General features: G+C 36.1%; 1 protein-coding gene and 1 pseudogene across 1 annotated transcript; both read left to right on the top strand.

The window, feature by feature from the left end:
- The first annotated feature begins 13,119 nt into the window (after positions 1 to 13,119).
- Positions 13,120 to 16,930, top strand: LOC128125888 (uncharacterized; annotated as a pseudogene).
- LOC111887317 (uncharacterized) lies at positions 16,799 to 17,477 on the top strand (the record flags this gene model as incomplete). Its single annotated transcript, XM_052763897.1, has 1 exon — positions 16,799 to 17,477. A coding segment is annotated over one exon (504 nt), but the record flags the coding sequence as incomplete, so codon positions are not given.
- Between the last annotated feature and the right edge of the window lie 3,177 nt (positions 17,478 to 20,654).

Genomic DNA, 20,654 nt, shown 5'->3' with positions numbered 1-20,654 from the left:
TGTCATAACCAAAGGAGTGATGTCACACTTTAATTTTTTTTAATTTTTAAATATTATTTAATTTTGATTAAAATTTAAGATTTCAACAACAACAACAAACCCCAAGAATCTCGTTTGAATAGGATAAGGGGAGGTGGAAGCTGACAATTATGTCTCTGTGGAATGAAGATCGACTACATCACTAAGATGACCTCCGGTATGTACAAAATGGCAACCTGTAAAATTAAGCATACAAAGGAAATGTAAGTACCAATATTATGCAGTAAGACAAAACCATGAGCTCTTCTAAAAAAATGTATGGCTCTAAGAACTTGCAAACGAAGGGAGTAAGTTATAGAGAATAGTGAAACAATACATGAATAACCAGAAAACTAATGTAAAAGCATGAAACCGTTCTCAAAAGTAAAGATTGAGAAACCAAGAAGCAAGACTATCCATCAACCTTAATCTTTCGCGTCAAAACCACTATATATGTGGTCATTCCTCAGCAAAGCATCACACTATTCTTTCACTTCCTTCTAGAACGTCATCCCCTCCTCTAACCCTCAATTAAAGCTTAAAATTTAATTAATTTAACTTAGGCTGTGTTTGGCGCGCCACAGCTAGCTAGCTGATAAGCTAGTTTATTTTTCGAGCTTTTTTATGTTGTCGTGTTTGGTAAGCCAAAAAGTAGCTTATAAGCTAGCTTTTTGAAAAGCTACTTAGACTAGCTTTTTAGGAGCTTTTTTAAAATTTTCCAAATACACCCCTTAATTAATTATAGAAACACATATTCTTACATGTCCTTTTATGTAATTTTATATATTTCAGCTAGCTTTTCAGCTAGTTTTACCAAATGTTATTTTTTATCAGCTAGTTTTTTAGCTATCAGCTAGCTTTTTATTTAACAGCTAGCTTTTCAGCCATCAGTTAGCTTTTCAGCTAACAGCTAGCTTTTCAGCTAGTCCGCCAAACATAGCCTTAATACATAATAAGAAATTAAAATTTTAAAACAAAACAATAACAGCAGAATTTAAAAAATTACAAAATAAATAAATAAACTCTTTCAATCTGAAAATTCTTCATCCTTAAACGGTTCATACATTTGAAAGCATTATCAAAAATTGTACCCTTGTTATCAAAGTAGTCTCGCATAAAATGCTCGTGGACAGCTATAAGGTTTCTTTGCATAGATTTCCAACTTAAGTGTTGCTTAAAATCTTGATTTTTCTATTTTTTTTCTCCATAGACATCTGTCTTCCTTAATAAGCCATTCTTTTTCTGACGAAGAGGATGATGATTATTAGGGGTGTTATTCCGTTCAGTGACGGAGGTTGAAGTTTTGATTTGGTGGGGCTGAAAATAGAATATGTATAAAAAATGAAGAACATAAGGGCAAAGTCAAATTTTATAGTTTTGGACATAATATGTAACTTTTTTAATACTTATGGACGATATATATAAAAAATTAGGGGGGTTGTAGCCCCCCGCGACCCTATATAAGCTCCGTTAATGATTCCGTTAAACCGATTTTTTTAACGTCTCTAAATTAAATGTAACCAAACCAAATAAAGTTCGGAATAATTGGTACTTTATTCGGTTTCGGTTTACCGGTTTACTTGGTTTGGTTTACTAGTTAAACCAAATTAAAAACTACAAGTTAAGAAAAATACTCAAATTTGAATAAATAACAAGATCAACTCCATATACCATACTACACTAATATATATATATATATATATATATATATATATATATATATATATATATATATATATATATATATATATTAGAAAAATAATAAAATAAATAAAATAAAAAATCTTTTAGCTTTTTAAAGCCTTGTGCCATTGTCCATCGAATTTACATAAGCTGGATCCTCCCAAATGGGCTAGGAGTTTCAGCCCAAAGCTCTTGCATATTTATGGATCGCTTCTCTCCATCGATCTTCTGCATCACGTCGGATCTGTAAAATTAAAAGGCTCACTTAAAAATATGTGAGAAAATGATACTCCTTTTTCTGTACGATTGTTTTTTCGTTAATTCAAAAAGAAACAAATTTTATATTGCGTACAAGATGTTATTGTTTCTTTTATACTTAACGAATTATAATGAAATACGACTTAATCTAGTAAGCCAAATATATGTATTTCTTTATTACATAATGCAAAAAAAAAAAAAAAAGGTTAATTAAGAAAGCCAGAAAGAGTTTTTATTTCAACTTATGCTCATTTATTTTTTGCTTCCACCTCTCCGGGATTGCCATGATCATCTGAGATACTTTTTGGACATCTTTCAAATAGACAACACCTTATATAAGACTTCGAAAAAAAATGAATAAAGACCTTACTCATGAGTCATGTCTACTAAAAAATGAATAGGTAATTCTTCAATTGTCTCAATAATCAATCTTTTTACCCCGTTTCTATGTAACGCCCTGTTTTAAATAAAGTCCTGATTCGAGGCTGTGGTCCGAAGAGCGGTCATCATAAGGATTAGGGCATTTATAAAGGTAAGATTTAGGCCTATTTGGATGTGGGTAATGGGGGTATGTGACCCAATAGCTCAGTTTGCACTTTGGGTTCAAGGGTAAAACGGGAATGTAGTGTTTCAGACTTCTTTTATTTATTTTGGATTTTAGTTCGGTTGGGTTTCAGGTTAAATAAGTTTATAGAAGTGTGGGGTTTTCCGTTACCTTTCCGTGGATATAAGGATCGTCGGAATTAGATTTATAATGAAGAAGTTATGGCCTTCGGAAGTTTCGTGGTTTTCAGGCTTAGCCGAGTACACGGGGCGTGCACAAAGCGTACACGAGGCGTACTTGTGAAGAAGGCAGTACGCTGGGCGTACTGACCAGGATGGTCGCGAATGTTCTTCGGAGTACGTTGGGCGTACGCCGATCATATCAGAACCCTATTTTAGGGTCGTGGACCCTATTTAAACACCTTATCTCATAGCCTAACCCTAATATCTTCAGCATCTGCCCCTCTAAACCCTAGAAATCGTCCTTAATCATCCATGGTCACATTTTGGAGCTCATGGAGTCCATTTTTGGAGTATTTGGTCCATTTTCAAGAAGGTGGAGTTGATGCAAAGATGAGGGATCAAGGAGAAGCTTATGGATCTGGCTTTTGTGACTCATTTTCAGCTTAATAAAGGTATAAAGCTTTGACCTTGATCATTCATCTCTTAGATCTACCATTATGGGTTTTGGTCCCAAGGATGAAGCTTTATGGTTCAAATTCGATTCATAGGCTTAGGGTTGCCACCCTTGGTGCTATTTGAGTCCCTAAGGCAGAAAGTTGCCATCTTGGAGGTCTTAATGGGTTCATGCAAGAGTTATGGCCATTTTCATGGAAGTAGATTGCTATACTTTGAGTATTGGGTTCATGTGGGTCATACAAGTCACCAAGTCAGTGACTTTATGGATTAAGACGTTAAGTAGAACTCAGATCTGTAATTTGGTCTCTTTGTTTAATGCATTAAGTGCTTAGTAGCAAAAGGACTTAACAGAAGAGTACGGTGGGCGTAGAAGCTGGTACACACAACGTACAAGTCACGAACATGGTACGCACTGTGTACAGCTGAGTACGCCCTGCATACTCAGTCAGAATGGGTTTTGCATAATGGGCTTCGGGTTGGGCTGTTTATGGACTAATTGGAATTGGGCCTTTGTTGGACTCTATAAATAAGATATTTTGGGTCAGGTAGTGATGGTGGATCATGGGGTTAGGCCCAATTAGGAGGTTGGGCCCAATTTAGTAAATTGGGCCAATAATGGGATTTATATATGGACGTTCAAGTTAAGGACTTGGTATTGGGCCTTGGCCTAATAATGAGAATGGATTTAATGAGAGGTATGGACACCTAGTCAAGAAGGTTATTTTGGGTATTAACTTAGTATTGATTATGTGATAGTTCGGGATTCCCGGTTGGACAATAGTCAGAGATTTACAACATTTCGGCATTACTTGCGAGGTGAGTTATCCTCACTATACTCAAGGGTCTAAGGCACCAAGTTCGGCCCTTTAGATTGTTATTGGGTTATGTTATGCTAGTATGATCTGTTAGATCAGTATCCTAGAGGGTAGGATAATATTATGTGGTATGTGGTATGATCTGCTAGATCTGTATCCTAGAGGGTAGGATAATACTATGTGCTATGTGGTATGATCCGTTAGATTAGTTGTCGTCTATAGACTATTATGTGATTATCTATTATATGTGCACATGTTTTGTTTGGCAGTTGAGGCTTATCTACTTTATGCGAAAGCCAATAGACCTGGTCATTCCAACCTGTTGGTTGTGGGCCGTGAGTATTCTATCCCGAGGATGATTGGACTCATAGTATGTGGGCATTCCAACCTGTTGGTTGTGGGCCTGGAGTATTCCATCTCGATGATGATTGGATCCATAGTATGTTGGCATTCCAGCCGGAAGGGTGAGGGCTTGGGGTATTCCAACCCGATGGTTAACTGGACCCATAGTACGTTGTTTATGATTATATGTGTATTGTTGTGAGTATGGGTATTTTGGGGGAACTCACTAAGCTTTCGGGTTTACAGTTTTAGTTTATTGTTTCAGGTACACCAGGGGATCGTGACAAGGCAAAGACGTGATCGTACAACTCCTCACTTTTTATGTCTTTGTTTCTGGGATACTCTGATATGATACATTTTGAAAACAAGTTTCGTAATGGTTAATATGTTTAAAATGTTTTTAAAAGTTTAAATTTGGCATGATTTTTATGGATGTTACATTTTCTAAATCCAATTACTTGAACAACAAATAGCCAATGGATAGACTCATAATCAATTTTTGCAAAACACTCTGGAAACTTATTATTACAACTTCAAGTCATTAATAATTAGTTTAGACACAAATGTTACATCCCCACCTTGTTTGTCTTCAACCCAAAACCAATGGGGAAAAGAGCAGAGGATCATACTTTCCTTCATTTATATCGAACCACTTATCAGTTGTCATACTGTAATAGAAATGAAAAACTGAAAAGTTGAACAGATTTCACTCTTCCAAACAAGATCTAAGGCTTGTTCTTGGGTAAAAATCTATGATGTTTCTTCAAAACTTCATAGATCTAAACTAGATCTACCAATTTTCAAGCAGAAAAACACTTGATAAATGAAAACTTACAATACCATATCAATGAGATTATAAAATTCCGAACAGATTTCACCATTCTGATCGTTAAACTTGCAAGAATTGAGAAATTCTTGAAGACAAAATATAATGTTTCTTAGTACCATTTGATGGAGTTTTAGGGGTCCAGATCGTTGATATAGCTCAATAAAATGGCAAAACTATGAAAAATCAACCCAATTATAACTTTTCATTTTAAAAATTTTACCCCAATCATACCACTATACCAGTGAAATTTTCTTTGTATTTGGATAACATTGCTATTATTGGGTAGATTTGTCCAAGTACCAATGCTCTTGTGGGAAGAAAACGAAAGTAGATAGCTATAATAAAAAAATCAATGAGAGTACATTACTAGTTCTTACATTTAGTCCTAAAAAAATCAAAAGATTAAAGGCATGCACACAGCAAAAGAATGTGTATACCATCCTACTACAAAAGGGTAATTCTTGGGGTATCGTCTATAACCAACTCGAAAGAAAAACAGAGATCTTCATGGACTCGTAGTTACAAAAGGAGCATATTCATAGCAAGTTCTATTAGCACTGACTTCAGTAGGGACTGCTTCTCCAATTGTTCAAATCAAATCATCATCCCTAAGTTAAGGATTCAGTCAGACAAATCATCGAACAACTTGATTACAAAACTCGAAACTTCTCTCTAAAAGAAAACACATCTGGTAGCTCCAAAACCAGCATTATGCGGAAAGATTGTGGTGTCATAAACATTATTATTACCATCAACATCATCAGTTCCGTACAAATTTGGAATCCCTAACCGTGAGTCGAGAGCCGACTTTTGAAATAAGTTAGAAATTTTGCCCAATTACGATGTTGCTTTCTCGAAAGGGCCGCAGCCACCACAACTACAAGGATACTACCAATTAGAGATATGTAATGATTTAAGGGGTGGCGACACTAGGTTCGATCTGGGTCATATGGCGGAGCTTTTCTTTTGCAATCACACGAGAGCAGAGGTCCTTTGATTCTTAATTCCGATCGGCTCATTTGGCTTCTAGCAGATAGGAATCATAGGAATCATCAGTTTGGGTTCTGTCATTTTCGGTTCACCTATTTAGTAATCGGTTGTCAAGCAGAGGTAGAGTCCATGTAATTAAATTATAGTCTCAAACTCGTTAGAGTAAATTACATGAATCTGCATGTGAAAAAGTAAACCTTCAACCCCTATTTTCAAAAATTAATTCGGATCGTTCTTTTTTTTTTGAACTTGTACATTTCATCCATGTTGGCCTGAAATGACTATATTGTCCTTTCTCATGTCTTTTTTAGTTTCTTTTTAATTTGTTTATTTCGTTTAATATAAAAAAATAAATAAATATGGATCACCACACCCCGTGACCCTAGATTCACCCACCCCCATTCTTTTAGGTTTTTCATTTGTTTGGGTATAGGCATCACCGACACCATCTGCCACCATCGTTACCACCCTAGAACCATAATCTGCCACCAATAACCCCTAATAGATAGAGATCAGATGTTATGTTTCCCACAAAATCAAAACATTCCACAAGTTTTGTTTGTTTTTTACATAATCGCACACATCAGTTCAATAAATCCAATTACCCACCAAAATATATCACTAAAATCGAATCCACTACCAAAATTTTCCAATGAAAAAGATTCTAATCACATTTTGGATTTCAATTGGGATAAAGTAAGGAAAATTTAATTTGATTTTGTGAGTGGGTTTACGTTGTTAATCACCACCATATCTGGTTGTGAATGAAGCTTGAATCAATGACAAATTGACTCGTCACATGGGGCAGAGATGGAAGAAAATTCAGAGGGTCCTGTTGGCTGCTTCGGCGTCCCTCCTTTTTGTTATCCGTTTTGTAGAATTACTAAACCACCACCAACTCCACCGCATGCGACATTAGTTTTGAGTGCAACTGTTGTGCTATGGGGTTGGAGGGTTTGCTTTCAGCTGGCTTGAACATTGATGTGAAGGTTTGCTTCCGACATCAAGGGTTCAATGATGGGGAAGGAGACGAAAATAAAAGAGAGACAAAGATAGAAAGATAATGATCTTACAGAGACAATCTGCACTCCGACAGCCACCCAAAATCCTAGCCGCCATCAAACTTTCCTCTTTCTCCGGCAACACCACCATATACCTATTCTGACACTTAATAAATTGATACGGAACATTTCTTTTTATTCAATTTGAACGATAGATTACAAAGGCCTATATATAATTATATATAAATTGAAAAATAAGATAAACTAAGAAAACTAGATAAACTAGAAAATTTGAATAAAGATAACTTAGGCAAAAAGAAACATAATCCTAAACAAACTCCAACACTCCCTCTCAAGTTGGATTGTGAAGATTTCGAACACCCAACTTGCTACGTAAACTTTGAAAACGTTTTGCACCAAGGGCCTTTGTAAAAATATATGCTGGTTGTAACTCTGAACTAATAGCACCGGTCTTTATTTCTCCAATATTGACCCGTTCACGAATGAAATAACAATCCATCTCAACATGCTTAGTCCTTTCATAATAAATGGGGTTAGCAGCTATGTGTCCTTCTGCTTCATTATCACACATAAGGGAGTAGCTTCACTTTGAATTGCATCTAAGTCAAGAAGTAACCATCTCAACCATAAAACTTCACAGACGGTAGTAGCCATGGCTCTATATTTCGCTTTAACAAAAGAACGAGACACCACACTTTGCTTCTTTGTTCTCCATGAAACTGGAGCACCTCCGAGACTGATGTAGTAACCTGTGCATGAACGCCTAGTAGTGGGACAACTCATCCAACTGGCGTCACAATAGGCTTCGAGAGTCAAAATTCCAGACAAAGGTAACAATAAACCTTGTCCAGGAGTAGACTTCAAGTAACGCAAAACTCTTATGGCAACATTCGTATGAGACTATCGAGGATTGCTTAAATTGACTAAGCTGATTTACACTAAAGGATATGTCTAGTCTCATCACAGTAAGATACAATAGTCTCCTAACTAACCTTCGATATTGTGAAGCGTTAACCTCAGGACTGTCATCGTTTTTAGTGAGCTTCAAATGTTGTTCCATAGGAAAATCAATTGGTCTGGACGCTTGAACACCACTATCTTCAAGTATATCAGGTGTGTACTATCTTTGACTTATAACAAAACCTTCTGAGGAACGTGCAACCTCAATTCCTAGGACGTATTTGAGAGACCCAAGATCTTTAATATTGAACTGTATATGCAACTGGTTCTTAACTTCTTTAATCTTGTCAACCTTATTTCCCATTAACAAGACATCATCAACATACATCAAAGCAATTATGTGTGTATCATTCTCTTTGTAAACAAACATCGAATGGTCAGCCTTGTATTGTAAGAAACCATAACCAGTAAGAGCTTTAGTAAATTTTTTATACCAATTTCTAGAAGCTTGCTTTAATCCATAAATGGACTTCTCTAATTTGCATACGCGAGTTTCTTCTACATTCTTGAATCCTTGAGGTATCTTCATGTACACTTCTTCTTTAAGATCACCATGCAAAAACACATTACTTACATCAAGTTGGTGCACTTCCCACCCTTTCTTCGCAGCAACGGCCAAATCACACCTTACTGTCACCAATTTTGCAACATGAGCAAATGTTTCGTGAAAATCAACACCTTATATTTGCGTATATCCTTTCGCAACCAGACGCGATTTATATCGCTCCACTTATCCATTTGGTTTGTACTTTATCTTATAAACCCATTTAGATTCTATAGCTTTCTTTCCTGGGGTCAGTTTGGTAATAGTCCACGTCTTGTTCTCTTCCAAGGCCTTTATTTCTTTCATCATAGCTTCCCGCCATTTTGGATCTTTACTAGCCTGTGCAAAACTCTTAGGCTCATCAAGTGAAGTGATGGCTGCCAAGAAAGCTCGATGATCATTAGAAAACTTATTATATGAAACATATTGAGAGAGAGGATATACCATACAAGAACTTGATTCGGGAGAGGGTAAGGAATCTTGAAGAGATGGTGGTAATTCTGTGACATATTCTTTCAAATGCTTGGGCTGAAGTCTAATCTGGGTACCATGTCGAAGTGTTTGACCCTGATTATCAGACCTATCATTAGTTATTGGTGATTTTGGAGAATTATTATCAGGTTCTTCATCATTTATTGTGGTTTCTGAATCATTGTTGCCTGATCGTTGTGTCTCATCATTAACTTCTGTATTGTAATCCCAATTTTCATTTGTCTCTTCATTTGTGTTGCTTTCAATAACATTTCTCCGTTGGTACTCGTCATCAAAATTTCGTATTTCTTCCAAAGCATCAACCAAATACTCATTATTAATTGTTTTGTGAGCTTCATAATCTTCTCCAAACGAAAATTTTATCTCCACAAAAGTTACATCTCGGGTGGTATAAATCTTTTAGTTTTTAAGATCATATAACCAGTAACCCTTTTGCCCCATTGGATAACCAATAAAAACACATGGTCGTCCTCGTTCATCAAACTTATCACCTGCTTTCATGTTATCGTGAGCATAGGAAAGACAACCAAAAACCTTAAAATGATCATAGGATGGTATCCTTTTAAGTAAAATCTCATATGGAGTCTTGTTTTCAAGAACTGGAGTTGGCAGTTTATTTATAATATATGCTGCTGTCATTACGCATTCTCCCCAAAATTCAATGGGTAGTGATGCTTGGAATCGTAAGGCTCTAGCCATTTCTAACAAGTGCATGTGTTTTCTTTCCACCACACCATTTTTTTGTGGTGTATAAGCACATGAAGTTTCAAACATGATTCCTTTTTCTTTATAAAACTCAATCATGTGTCGAGATTAAAACTCGGATCCATTATATGTTCTTATACGTTTGATATGGTTTTCAAATTGAGTTTCAATCATTTTATAAAATGTTATCAAATGCTGTGAAGCTTCTGATTTTTTTTCATAAGGTATACCCATACTCCACGAATATAATCATCAACGATAGAAAGGAAATAACGAGAACCATCAAGTGAAGCATGCTTGTAACGACCCCAAATATCAACATGAATTAACTCAAAACTTTTACTTGTTTTTGAAAAACTAGTAGGAAAAAGTAATCTACTTTGTTTTGCCCTAATACATGAATCACATAATTTGTTTGGTGTACCTAATTTTCCTAATTGTTGTATTTTCTTAAGAACTCCCTCTGACGCGTGACTCGACCTTTTGTGACAGATCTCATGCTTCGTTAATACCATCATCGCTACCCTTTGTCTTTTGAATGGTTGGAGATAGTACAACCTATCTCTTTCCTTACCAGTCCCAATCAGGTTCCTCATACGTAAGTCCTGTATGAAACAAGTTTTAGGCAAAAAAAGTTAGTGAACATTGTAAGTCATTTGCGAGTTTACTAACAGATAGTAAATTGCACTCGAATTCAGTAACATTTAACACACTTTTCAAAACAAAACCATGTGGTATATGTATGTTACCAACTCCTTCGATGTTGACTGTATCCCCATTGGGTATTGTTAGGGCTGTCAAATCGGGCAGTCGTGTCGTGTTTTTGTCTGACACGACACGACACGACACGACAAGGTTTTGTATAACACGAACACGACACGACACAATGTCGTGTTTTTTTCATTAACACGAAAACGAACCAATTAAAACACGACAACACAACATGACACAACAAATATAATATTACATAACCATTAGTGTATTTCGTTCACACTTAAAGATATATAACACGACAAAAATGACAAACATGAAGAACATGACAACTACATGCTTAATCGTGTCAATTTATGAACATGAACACGACACGACATCGTGTTTTTTAATCTTGACACGAAAACGAGACGAACACGAATTTGAATTTTGATTTCGTCCTGATTTCGTTTCGTTTCGCGTATTTTTGTCGTGTCGTGTCATAAATTGACACCCCTAGTTATTGTAACAGATGTGCTGTTTAGATCTTCTTTCATTTTTTTGAATAATGCCTTGTTGTGAGTAACATGTTCACTAACACGAGAATCTATAATCCATTCATCATGAGTTTTAGTTTTACCTATCATGTTTACAGTGGGAGTTGTTTTAGTGTCACAGATCATCTTTATCAGCTTCTCATATTCAGCTTTTGTAAGACCAAGGCCTTGAATTTGTAGATCTTCAGTAGTAGTGGTTGCTGCATGTGGTTGCACCTGTGGCTGCGCCTTTGTTTTTCCAGAGGAAGTCTTTGTGATTGGTGTTCTTGGTGTCAACCATTTTGGGTGTCCAATCAGTTCGAAGCATCCTTCCATGTTGTGTCCCACCTTTTGACAATGGGTACACCAACGATCATCATTCCTTTTCTTATTTGTTGTTTGATTTGTGTTTCCTTTATTCTGATTCTTGGAGTAATTCTTTGATGTTTGAAATGCAGCAGAGTTATTAGTAATTACACGTGAGCTTCCAATTTGCTTTTGCTGTTCATCTTGACTGATAAGGTGGAATGCAACTCCTAAGGTGGGTAGAGGATCAGTGCTTAGTATTTGAGTTCTTAGCACACTATATTCCTCACTTAGCCCCATCAAGAAATCATATATCCTTTCCTTTTCACGCATCACATTAATTTCTTTTGTGATATCGCAGGAACATCCTTGACACGAACAAGTTGGTGTTGGATTGATCGATGGTATCTCATCCCATATTCCTCTGAGTTTTGTGTAATAAATGGACACCTTCATGTTTCCTTGTTGAATCATAGTAGCAGATCTTCTGAGTTCGTATGCTCTTGGAGCATTCTCTTTCCCAAATCTTTCTTTCAAATCTTCACATATCTCTTGAGCAGTAATAGCAAATTTCACACTGTTCTTGATTTCTTTTTCCATGGAACTAACAAGCCACCCTCGAACCATAGCATTACACCTCGTCTAATTCATGACATCTTTTGATTTATCTTATGGTTTGACAAGTGAGTCATCAACGAACACGAAATTGTTTTTGGCATGAAGAGCATTCGTCATCTCATTCACCCAATCGTTGTAGTTCCCCTTGCTTAAGAGGTTATCACCAACGAAGTTTAAGCCTGGATGATCAGCCGATGAGAGAAAGTATGGGGATGATATGTTGATGGGTTTGTCAGTCGATGATGATGACGCAGGGGTTTCTCCTTCCGTCATATTATGCGAATCTTGAGTTTATCAGAGATCTCTGCTCTGATACCATAATAAATTGATACTGAACATTTATTTTTATTCAATTTGAACGAGAGATTACAAAGGCCTATATATAGATTGGAAAATAAGATAAACTAAGAAAACTAGATAAACTAGAAAATTTGAATAAAGATAACTTAGGCAAAAAGAAACATAATCCTAAAGAAACTCCAACAACCCATCACCTTTAGGTCACAACTCGTAACCAGATTCAAACTACATATCAAAATCGATGTTGGGATCCATACAAGAAAATATGAAATCAAAATCAACGATGATATCTGCATTTGGTTCCTATTCAAACGGAAAGGAGAGAAAGAGACTAGTGTGCTGCAACCTTTTTTAACCATCTCTCCGGTCAAGTGTTGGTGGGGTTCAGTGACCTTGAAACAAAGAAGATAGAAGGAGAAGGGGAAGTGAACGAAGAAGGGTGGGTGGGGTATTTAATTTCTTTTTCTTTTTTTTTTTTAATATAAAATAACTTATAATTAAATTAAAAATAAAATATTACGGGCAATATAGTCATTTTATGGTTGTCAAATGATAGAGCGTGTAAATTTAAACTAACAAGGGATAAAGCGTGCAAGTTTTAAAATAATAAGGGACGGTCCAATTTAATTTTTGAAAATAAGAACCGAACGTGCATTTTGGCACCTGCACGAGGGACGATTCGTGTACTTTACTCAACTTGTTATTTAAAGTGGTGGGTAGCTTTCACAAACCCCAACACGTAAAGAAAGAAGAAATAGTGTCCTCTTCTTCTGTTGGAAGCATGAATGGTTCTCGAGCAAGAAGGGTGTGTTAAGGGCAAAATGGCATTATGAAGATCCTGGTGGGAAGTGGATATCTTGGCATCCCAGAAATCCTAGAAGGAGATTCATTGGTTTCCCAATTTTTAGGTAAGTCACTGTGTTATTTTTGAATTTTAACCCACTTTAGGTTGAATAATGGTTTAACAATGTGTAATGCATAATGAGGAGAAAGATTGCACGTACCTAAACTTTTAGTAGATTTCGTCCCTATGAGTTTCTAGGAAGCACCGGGCGAATTCTTCTTCTCTCCCAAATCATCTTCTTGCATTGAGTGTTTGTGACTCCATTAGAGGTGCAACACTTGGGGCACTAGGCTTTCAGAAGTCAAGATCAAGAAGGATTTGTGATTGTTATTGCTACATAATAATCAAGGTAATGTTTCTAACCCTACTGATGTGTCAATGTCGAATATGTATGCTTAGTTATAGGGTTATTGCTTTGGTATTCATAGTTGTATGTTTAATTAGAAAAACCTAGGTCCAAAGCAATTAGGGTTGCATGAACATCAGAGGATGTTATTATGCTCAAAACCCAACACATCCGGATTGAAGTGTCTAAAAGGATGATCTTTACTGAGGATCCTCTACCTAAGAGGATCCTTCTAACAAAATGATTGGCGATGTAGAGAGTTATCACCAGTCCTTTGTGGTGAGGATCTTCGATGTTTTCTTTATCTTGTTCATCGAAGGTGATTTGTTTCTCAATTGTGATGGACATGTTCTTCTGGGACCTCTCTTCTTTTTTCGCCTTAGACACCTTGAACGTCTTTTCGCTACAAAGTAAGAAGTTCCAAAGATGTTAGAACCTCCCGAAATAACATTAGTTACCTTGGCATCTAAAGGAGGGGATCTTGGTTTTTCTAGTATCCTCGTAGGATCTTTCTCTTTTTCCTTGGATACTTCTTTCCTTCTTCCTAGGATCTCATAGGGATGAAGGACTGGTGATAACTCTCTACATCGGCAATCACTTTGTTAGAAGGATCCTGGTAGGTAGAGGATCCTCAGTAAAGATCATACTTTTAGACACTTTAATCCGGATGTATTGGGCTTTGAGCATAACAACATCCTATGGTGTTCATGCAACCCTAATTGCTTTGGATCTAGGTTTTTCTAATTAAACATACAACTATGAATACCAAAGAAATAACCTTATAACTAAGCATACATATTCAAAATTGACACATCAATAGGGTTAGAAACATTACCTTGATTATTATGTAGCAATAACAATCACAAATCCTTCTTCATCTTAACTTCTGAAAGCCTAGTGCCCTAAGTGTTGCACCTCTAATGGAGTCACAAACACTCAATGCAAGAAGCTGACTTGGGAGAGAAGAAGAATTCGTCCATACTACCTTCCACACCTATCCATATTTGTCTCAAGTATCACCACAATGCCCTAGCAATATACATAACGTAGTGAGTGCTTAATCCTCACTCCTAGGGAATGCTAAATATCTCATAATTGGCCTAACGGCCTCACACAACCCACCCATGAAACTTCCACCAACCCTACAACACTTGTGTATGCTAACCATACATAACGCTGGACCCTATAGACTTTTGAATACTTAATCCTACCCTAAGCCCTTCATCAAACAAGAACAGGAAATAAGGCCAAACTAAACACTCTCAGGCTATAAGATCTTAATTATGTACGGTCGTGATGCATACACTAAACAACTACAATAATGATGTCAATTTCATGTAAGAAAAACCCTAGCCTATCAGGCATCATATAATCAGACAATTCTATCATGCGATTCCTGAAGATCCCTAGCCTAGTACTAACATGTTGTTCTAACATATCATAATATCAAATATCCGTATGGTATTTTGGGGTCTACTTACTGGCTCCAGCTAATCGTACACTTGCATCCTCCTTTATCATTTTGAAAACCATTTGAAAGTTATTTGAAAATCTTTTCCTTGATTTGAGACTGGATTCACACAAGTGTTCCTCCAATTCACTCAAACCAAAGCTCTGATACCAACTTGTAATATCCATAAAAATCAAGCCAATTTAAAACTTTTCAAACATCCAAAAACCATTATTTATTACAAATGTTTTCAAAATAGTTCCATATTAGAGTTTTTCCAAGAAATCAAATCAAAATCATGAGGAGGTGCACAATCATGCCTTCGCCTTTCCACGGTCCTCGAAAGTTCCTCAAACAATAATCAATAGATGTAAGCTCGAAGGCTTAGTGAGTTACCCCCATAATACCAACCCTTACAACTGTAACAATATCATATCAACAAACAACATACTATGGGTCCAATCATCCTAGGGATGGAAAATACCCCAGGCCCTCAACCATCGGGTTGGAATGCCAACATACTATGAGTCTAATCAACCATCGGGTTGGAATACCCCAGACCCTGAACCATCAGTTTGGAATGCCAATATACTATGAGTCCAATCATCATCGGGATAGAATACTCATGGCCCACAACCATCGGGTTGGAATGTCCAGGTCTGTTGGCTCTCGCACAAAACAGATAAACCTCAACCACTGATTAAACATGGAGAAAACACCCAATTAGATAGGAAGATGACTTCATTGGTAACAGGCTTGCGGGGTAAACCACCCATATGGATACCCTTATGTAGCTAGAAGGTAAACAAGAAATCATTACCATTCTTACTTATTATTACTTAACTTTAGCATAAACTGATCATTTGATTCCAGGTACAATGTTATGGCATCTACAAAGCATTATGTTGGAGATGGAGGTACTGATAAAGGGAAAAACGAAGGCAACACCATCATCGATTATGAAAATCTGGAGAAAATCCACATGTTGCCGTATCTAGATTGTATTTCAAAAGGCGTTTGCACTGTTATGGCTTCCTACTCTAGTTGGAATGGAACCAAATTGCATTCTCATCGTTATCTCCTAACCGATATTCTAAAAGAGAAGCTAGGGTTTAAGGCAAGTAAAAAATAACGACTTTACTTTTTGTGCCATTATTCTCAATTTATGTATGTTACTTTATATCATTTAAAGTAATGAAATAAATTATGTACAGGGTATTGTGATTCAGATTGGGAAGCACTTGATCGGTTTCACAGTCCTTATGGATCAAACTACAGAAGTTTTTGCACTTTTTGTCACCAGTTTTACATATTTGGAATTTCTAGGTGATGGTTCCATTAAGATATGAATTATTTTTGGAGGATTTAACATATTTGGTAGAATCAGGGGAGGTATCCATGTCAAGAATTGATGATGCTGTTGAACGAATACTGAGAGTTAAATTTGCTGCTAAACTTTTTGAATATCCAATGTCTGACAGATCCTTGCTTGATATTGTTGGCTGCAAGGTAAACTTTCATATTAATATGATTATATTCTCAATTTCTTTTTTCTTTTTTGTTTTTGTTAAACGTGATAAAAATCATCAGCTTCTGTAATCTGTTCAGCAACATAGAGAATTAGCACGTGAAGCAGTTCGCAAGGCACTTGTTCTTCTGAAAAATGGGAAAGATCCAAGAAAACCATTTCTACCATTAAATAAAAATGCAAAAAAGATTCTGGTTGCTGGAAAACACGCGGATGATCTTGGCTACCAATGTGGAGGTTGGGCTGCTACATGGGAAGGAACCAGTGGAAGAATCACTATCTGTAAGTGGAAAGGAATGGAATGGCTCATTCCATTCCATACCATCTAATCATAAAGTAATTCCCGCTATTTTCAGGAACTACAATTCTGGATGCGGTTAAAGAAGCAATTGGAAACAATAACACCGAATTTGTATACGAAGAGAATCCAACAACCGAAAGCTTATCCGGACAAGATTTCTCGTATGCAATAGTGGCGGTTGGTGAAGCGCCATATGTCGAATCCGCTGGTGATAATTCCGACCTCACGATTCCGTTTAAAGGAGAGGAATTACTGAAGCAGGTTGCGTCGGAATTCGGGATTCCGACTTTGGCGATTCTGATTTCTGGTAGGCCGTTGGTTTTAGAGACATCGGTTGTGGAAGCATCGGATGGATTAGTTGCTGGTTGGTTGCCTGGGACTGAAGGGAATGGAATCACGGATGTTATTTTTGGAGATTATGATTTCCATGGAAAACTTCCTGTTTCGTGGTTCAAATCAGTAGATCAATTCCCTATGGATCCTCAACAAAACTCGTATGATCCTTTATTCCCACTTGGATATGGTCTAAAATGTAAAAATTAAACATAAATGTGTTGTTTGTAATTTAACGCTATGTTCATGTTAGAAGACTATCAGTACACTATCGGATGTGTCATTAATTAAATAATAATTGCTTGCGTGACGTTCGTATTTTGTATTTTTTATATCATAAGATCAGGTTTACCAATAACACTCGTTAACTCACTCATCAACTCAAAAGCAATTCAAAAAAAGAACATAAAAAAAATGAGCAATCCACTAGGTAACAAATCCAATATTGTTCCACGACTACGAGCCTAAGTTTTGATAGGAACCTCTCTTTCATCCGCATGGCATCCTTTCATGGTTTATTTATTTTATACATTTATCAAAAAATTTGAATAGGAGTGATATCATATAAAAAAAAATTTAACAACTAGCAAAACCGTTAAAAAATATCAAAATGTTACAATATAAGAGAACAAGCAAGAACCCATGAACACCGGATATTTCAATCTAAACTCATACAAATTCTTTAAACTTACGGCTAAGGGGAATAACCAACCCAATAAGAAAGTATTTTCAACTCAGCGTCACGATCAGGTCCACTACAAATTCATTACCAAACCACTAACCATTAGAAATTGTTACTACTTTACAAACATTCTCCTTTATTCATTTAACCAATGAAAAAAAAAAAGAAAAAAAATTATTCTAACCTCACAAAAGCCTTTATTCATTTAACCAATGAAAAAAGAGATTTTTTTTTCTAACATCACAAAAGAAACGGTCAAAAAAGATTTACCCAATCAAAGATAACGTCTTCATTTGTCTTCAGCATCACTCCGATCCATTTCACAGCCAACCCATCAGCCTCTGGGGCGGTGTTCACTAGTGTGTTAGTGTGCCACATAGAAAACCCATGCGTGAGTTAATGCCCATTCCGGATAGCCTTTTCTTGATGTTTGTCTGTAAGCTCCAATAAAGTCTATTTGAAATAAACTGAAATTAACCATGCCATAGAAAACTGTCTGCAGACGTTAAAAAACAAACATACTTCTTATTGCAGTTTACACACGTTTGGTCCATCTCTTTTGATGCAGAGCGTTGCAGATGTGGTCCATAAACTACATACATTTTAACTTTGAAAAAACAAATAGCACATTATAGACTTTTTTTTTTGGAAAGAAGCACCTTATAGACTTATGGTGGTGAAAAACTGAGGTTTTTTTTTTATTTTAATATTTGGATTAATTTTTGTGGTGGTCAAAAGTCAATAAGTTGTTTTTTTTAAAGTATTTGTCTTAGCTTATACATGTTTTAAGGGGTATTTGTGTTTTACAACACAAAAAGTCATGAGGAGTTTTGAAAAGTTAGAAATCAGAACTTATTGAAATCTCTTTTTCAGATGTTGATGAGAAGTTATTTTAAAAGTCATTTTCATATTTCCAAACACTTCTTTTTGACTTATTAACTTTTCAAAAAGCCAACAAATCAATAAATTGTTTTTAAATGAAATCTCAAACACCATCTTAATCTTGAGAATAGAGCGGACAAGATACAAAAATATGATTGAAGCTTTCTTCTGCCAAGCCATAGAAAGGAATATTAAGTAGAATTCCCGACTACACCCCTATACAGGATCAAATTGGGCAGTAGAAGCAATTCACAAAAGAAACAATTAATATGTTAGTAGAGCCCATTTAAAGAAGATTGACATTGTAGTGATAAAAAATTTGAATGCAAAACTTGATATTTTATATTAGAAGACTTATAATATTGCATTTGTATAGATGACGTGGTTCTCCGCTCAACCTCCCGTAATGGGTTCGATTTGGGCTTTTGTGAGGTCCAACTTGGCTCTTGTGGATTTAGCCAAGTAAAACCGAACGCGACCTAAATCTTGCTTGGTTAGGCTGAGGTGTACATAGAAAAAAAAATTCAGTTGCACAAATGCTTTAAGGGTTACACATTAAGGGATACGTAATTCCATTAGCACCTTAACAAGGTTTATAGGCATTGGTCCATGAAAAATCCATTAATAGAATCATTACCGATAGATTACCAACATAATACTGATAGATTAACAATAAATTTACTTTTAAGTGGAACATTTGAGGTGTAGTATGTAATACCTCGAACGTTATACTAGGTCTTTCCATTCAGTCACCTTACCCGGTATGGTCATTTGTTACTTATAAAATGTTAAAAATGATTAAGAACCTTGTAGACATTTGATGATTTAAATACATTTTTTATTAAACTTTTGATAGGTTACTTTTTAGCTAATGTTTTTTTTTCTTTTCCATTTTACCTTTTTTCTCTATTACACGAATGGTCCCTGTTGTTTGGGGTAATTTGCACGTTTGGTTCCTAACTTATTTTTTTTAACTCGAAAGGTCCTTACTATTTGTTTTTCTTGGGCATTTGGTCCCTATATAACCTAAAAAGACTATTATGCCCTTGATAATTTATTTTTAATTTTTTGTTTTTTAATCATTTTTAATTAAAATAAAAAAGGAAAAATAAATTAAGCTTCCCATCCCCCATCCAAAACCCACCCTCAAAAATCCCATCAATTATTGCTCTTTAATCACCGCCCCATCAGAGTCTTGTTAGTCCAATCATCATCTTGTAATATCATGTTTCGAGAAGTTTCTTATTTTGGGATTATGGAACATAAATGGATCAAGTAAAGACCTTGGGCTTCAAGGGAATAAGGTTTAGAGTCTAATGGATGTTGATAATATTGGTTATGTGATCCAAGCCCTTGGTTTGTGTTTTGGAGCCTACGGGTAAAATAGGAAAAGTGATGTTTCAGACTTCTTTCTTGGAATAGGATTTTAGTTCGGTATGTTTTAAGTTAAAAGTAATTAGATAGGATCATGGGGCTCTTCAATACCTTTCCATGCATATACAGAATGCCGAAAATGGACTTGAAATGAAGAAGTTATGGTTGTTTGACGTTAGGAAAAGGGTGTCTGGTAATACGTTGGGCGTACTGGGCTGAGGAAGTTGCGTCTTTAGGGCATTATGTTGGGCGTAACTTTAGGTATGCCAAGCGTACTGCCGCAAGGTAAAAGCCCTATTTTTTATGGTTTTGAGCCCTATTTAATGTCTCTAACCCCTTGGGGGTCCTTCCTATCATGAGCCTCTAACTCGAAACCCTAGCCTCCCCTCTCTCATTTTGAGCCTTAGCATCATTTATGAGCTTATTTCTCCATTAGAAGGTAGGATCTTGAAGAACAAGGTGGTGGAAAAGTATATGGAAGAAGGATTCTATAATGCTTGGTTCATTGTGCATTTCGGTTTAGACCATTTGGGGGTGTATTGTTTGTAGAATTCATGCTTGGGGGGCTGAATTGCCAACTTTGGGAAAGTTAGAGTACGTTGGGCGTACTCATGCAAATGGGTC

Source organism: Lactuca sativa, chromosome 5 (genome assembly GCF_002870075.4).
Source record: "Lactuca sativa cultivar Salinas chromosome 5, Lsat_Salinas_v11, whole genome shotgun sequence".
Lineage (NCBI taxonomy): Eukaryota > Viridiplantae > Streptophyta > Magnoliopsida > Asterales > Asteraceae > Lactuca > Lactuca sativa.
This window is presented reverse-complemented; position numbering and strand designations above follow the sequence as displayed.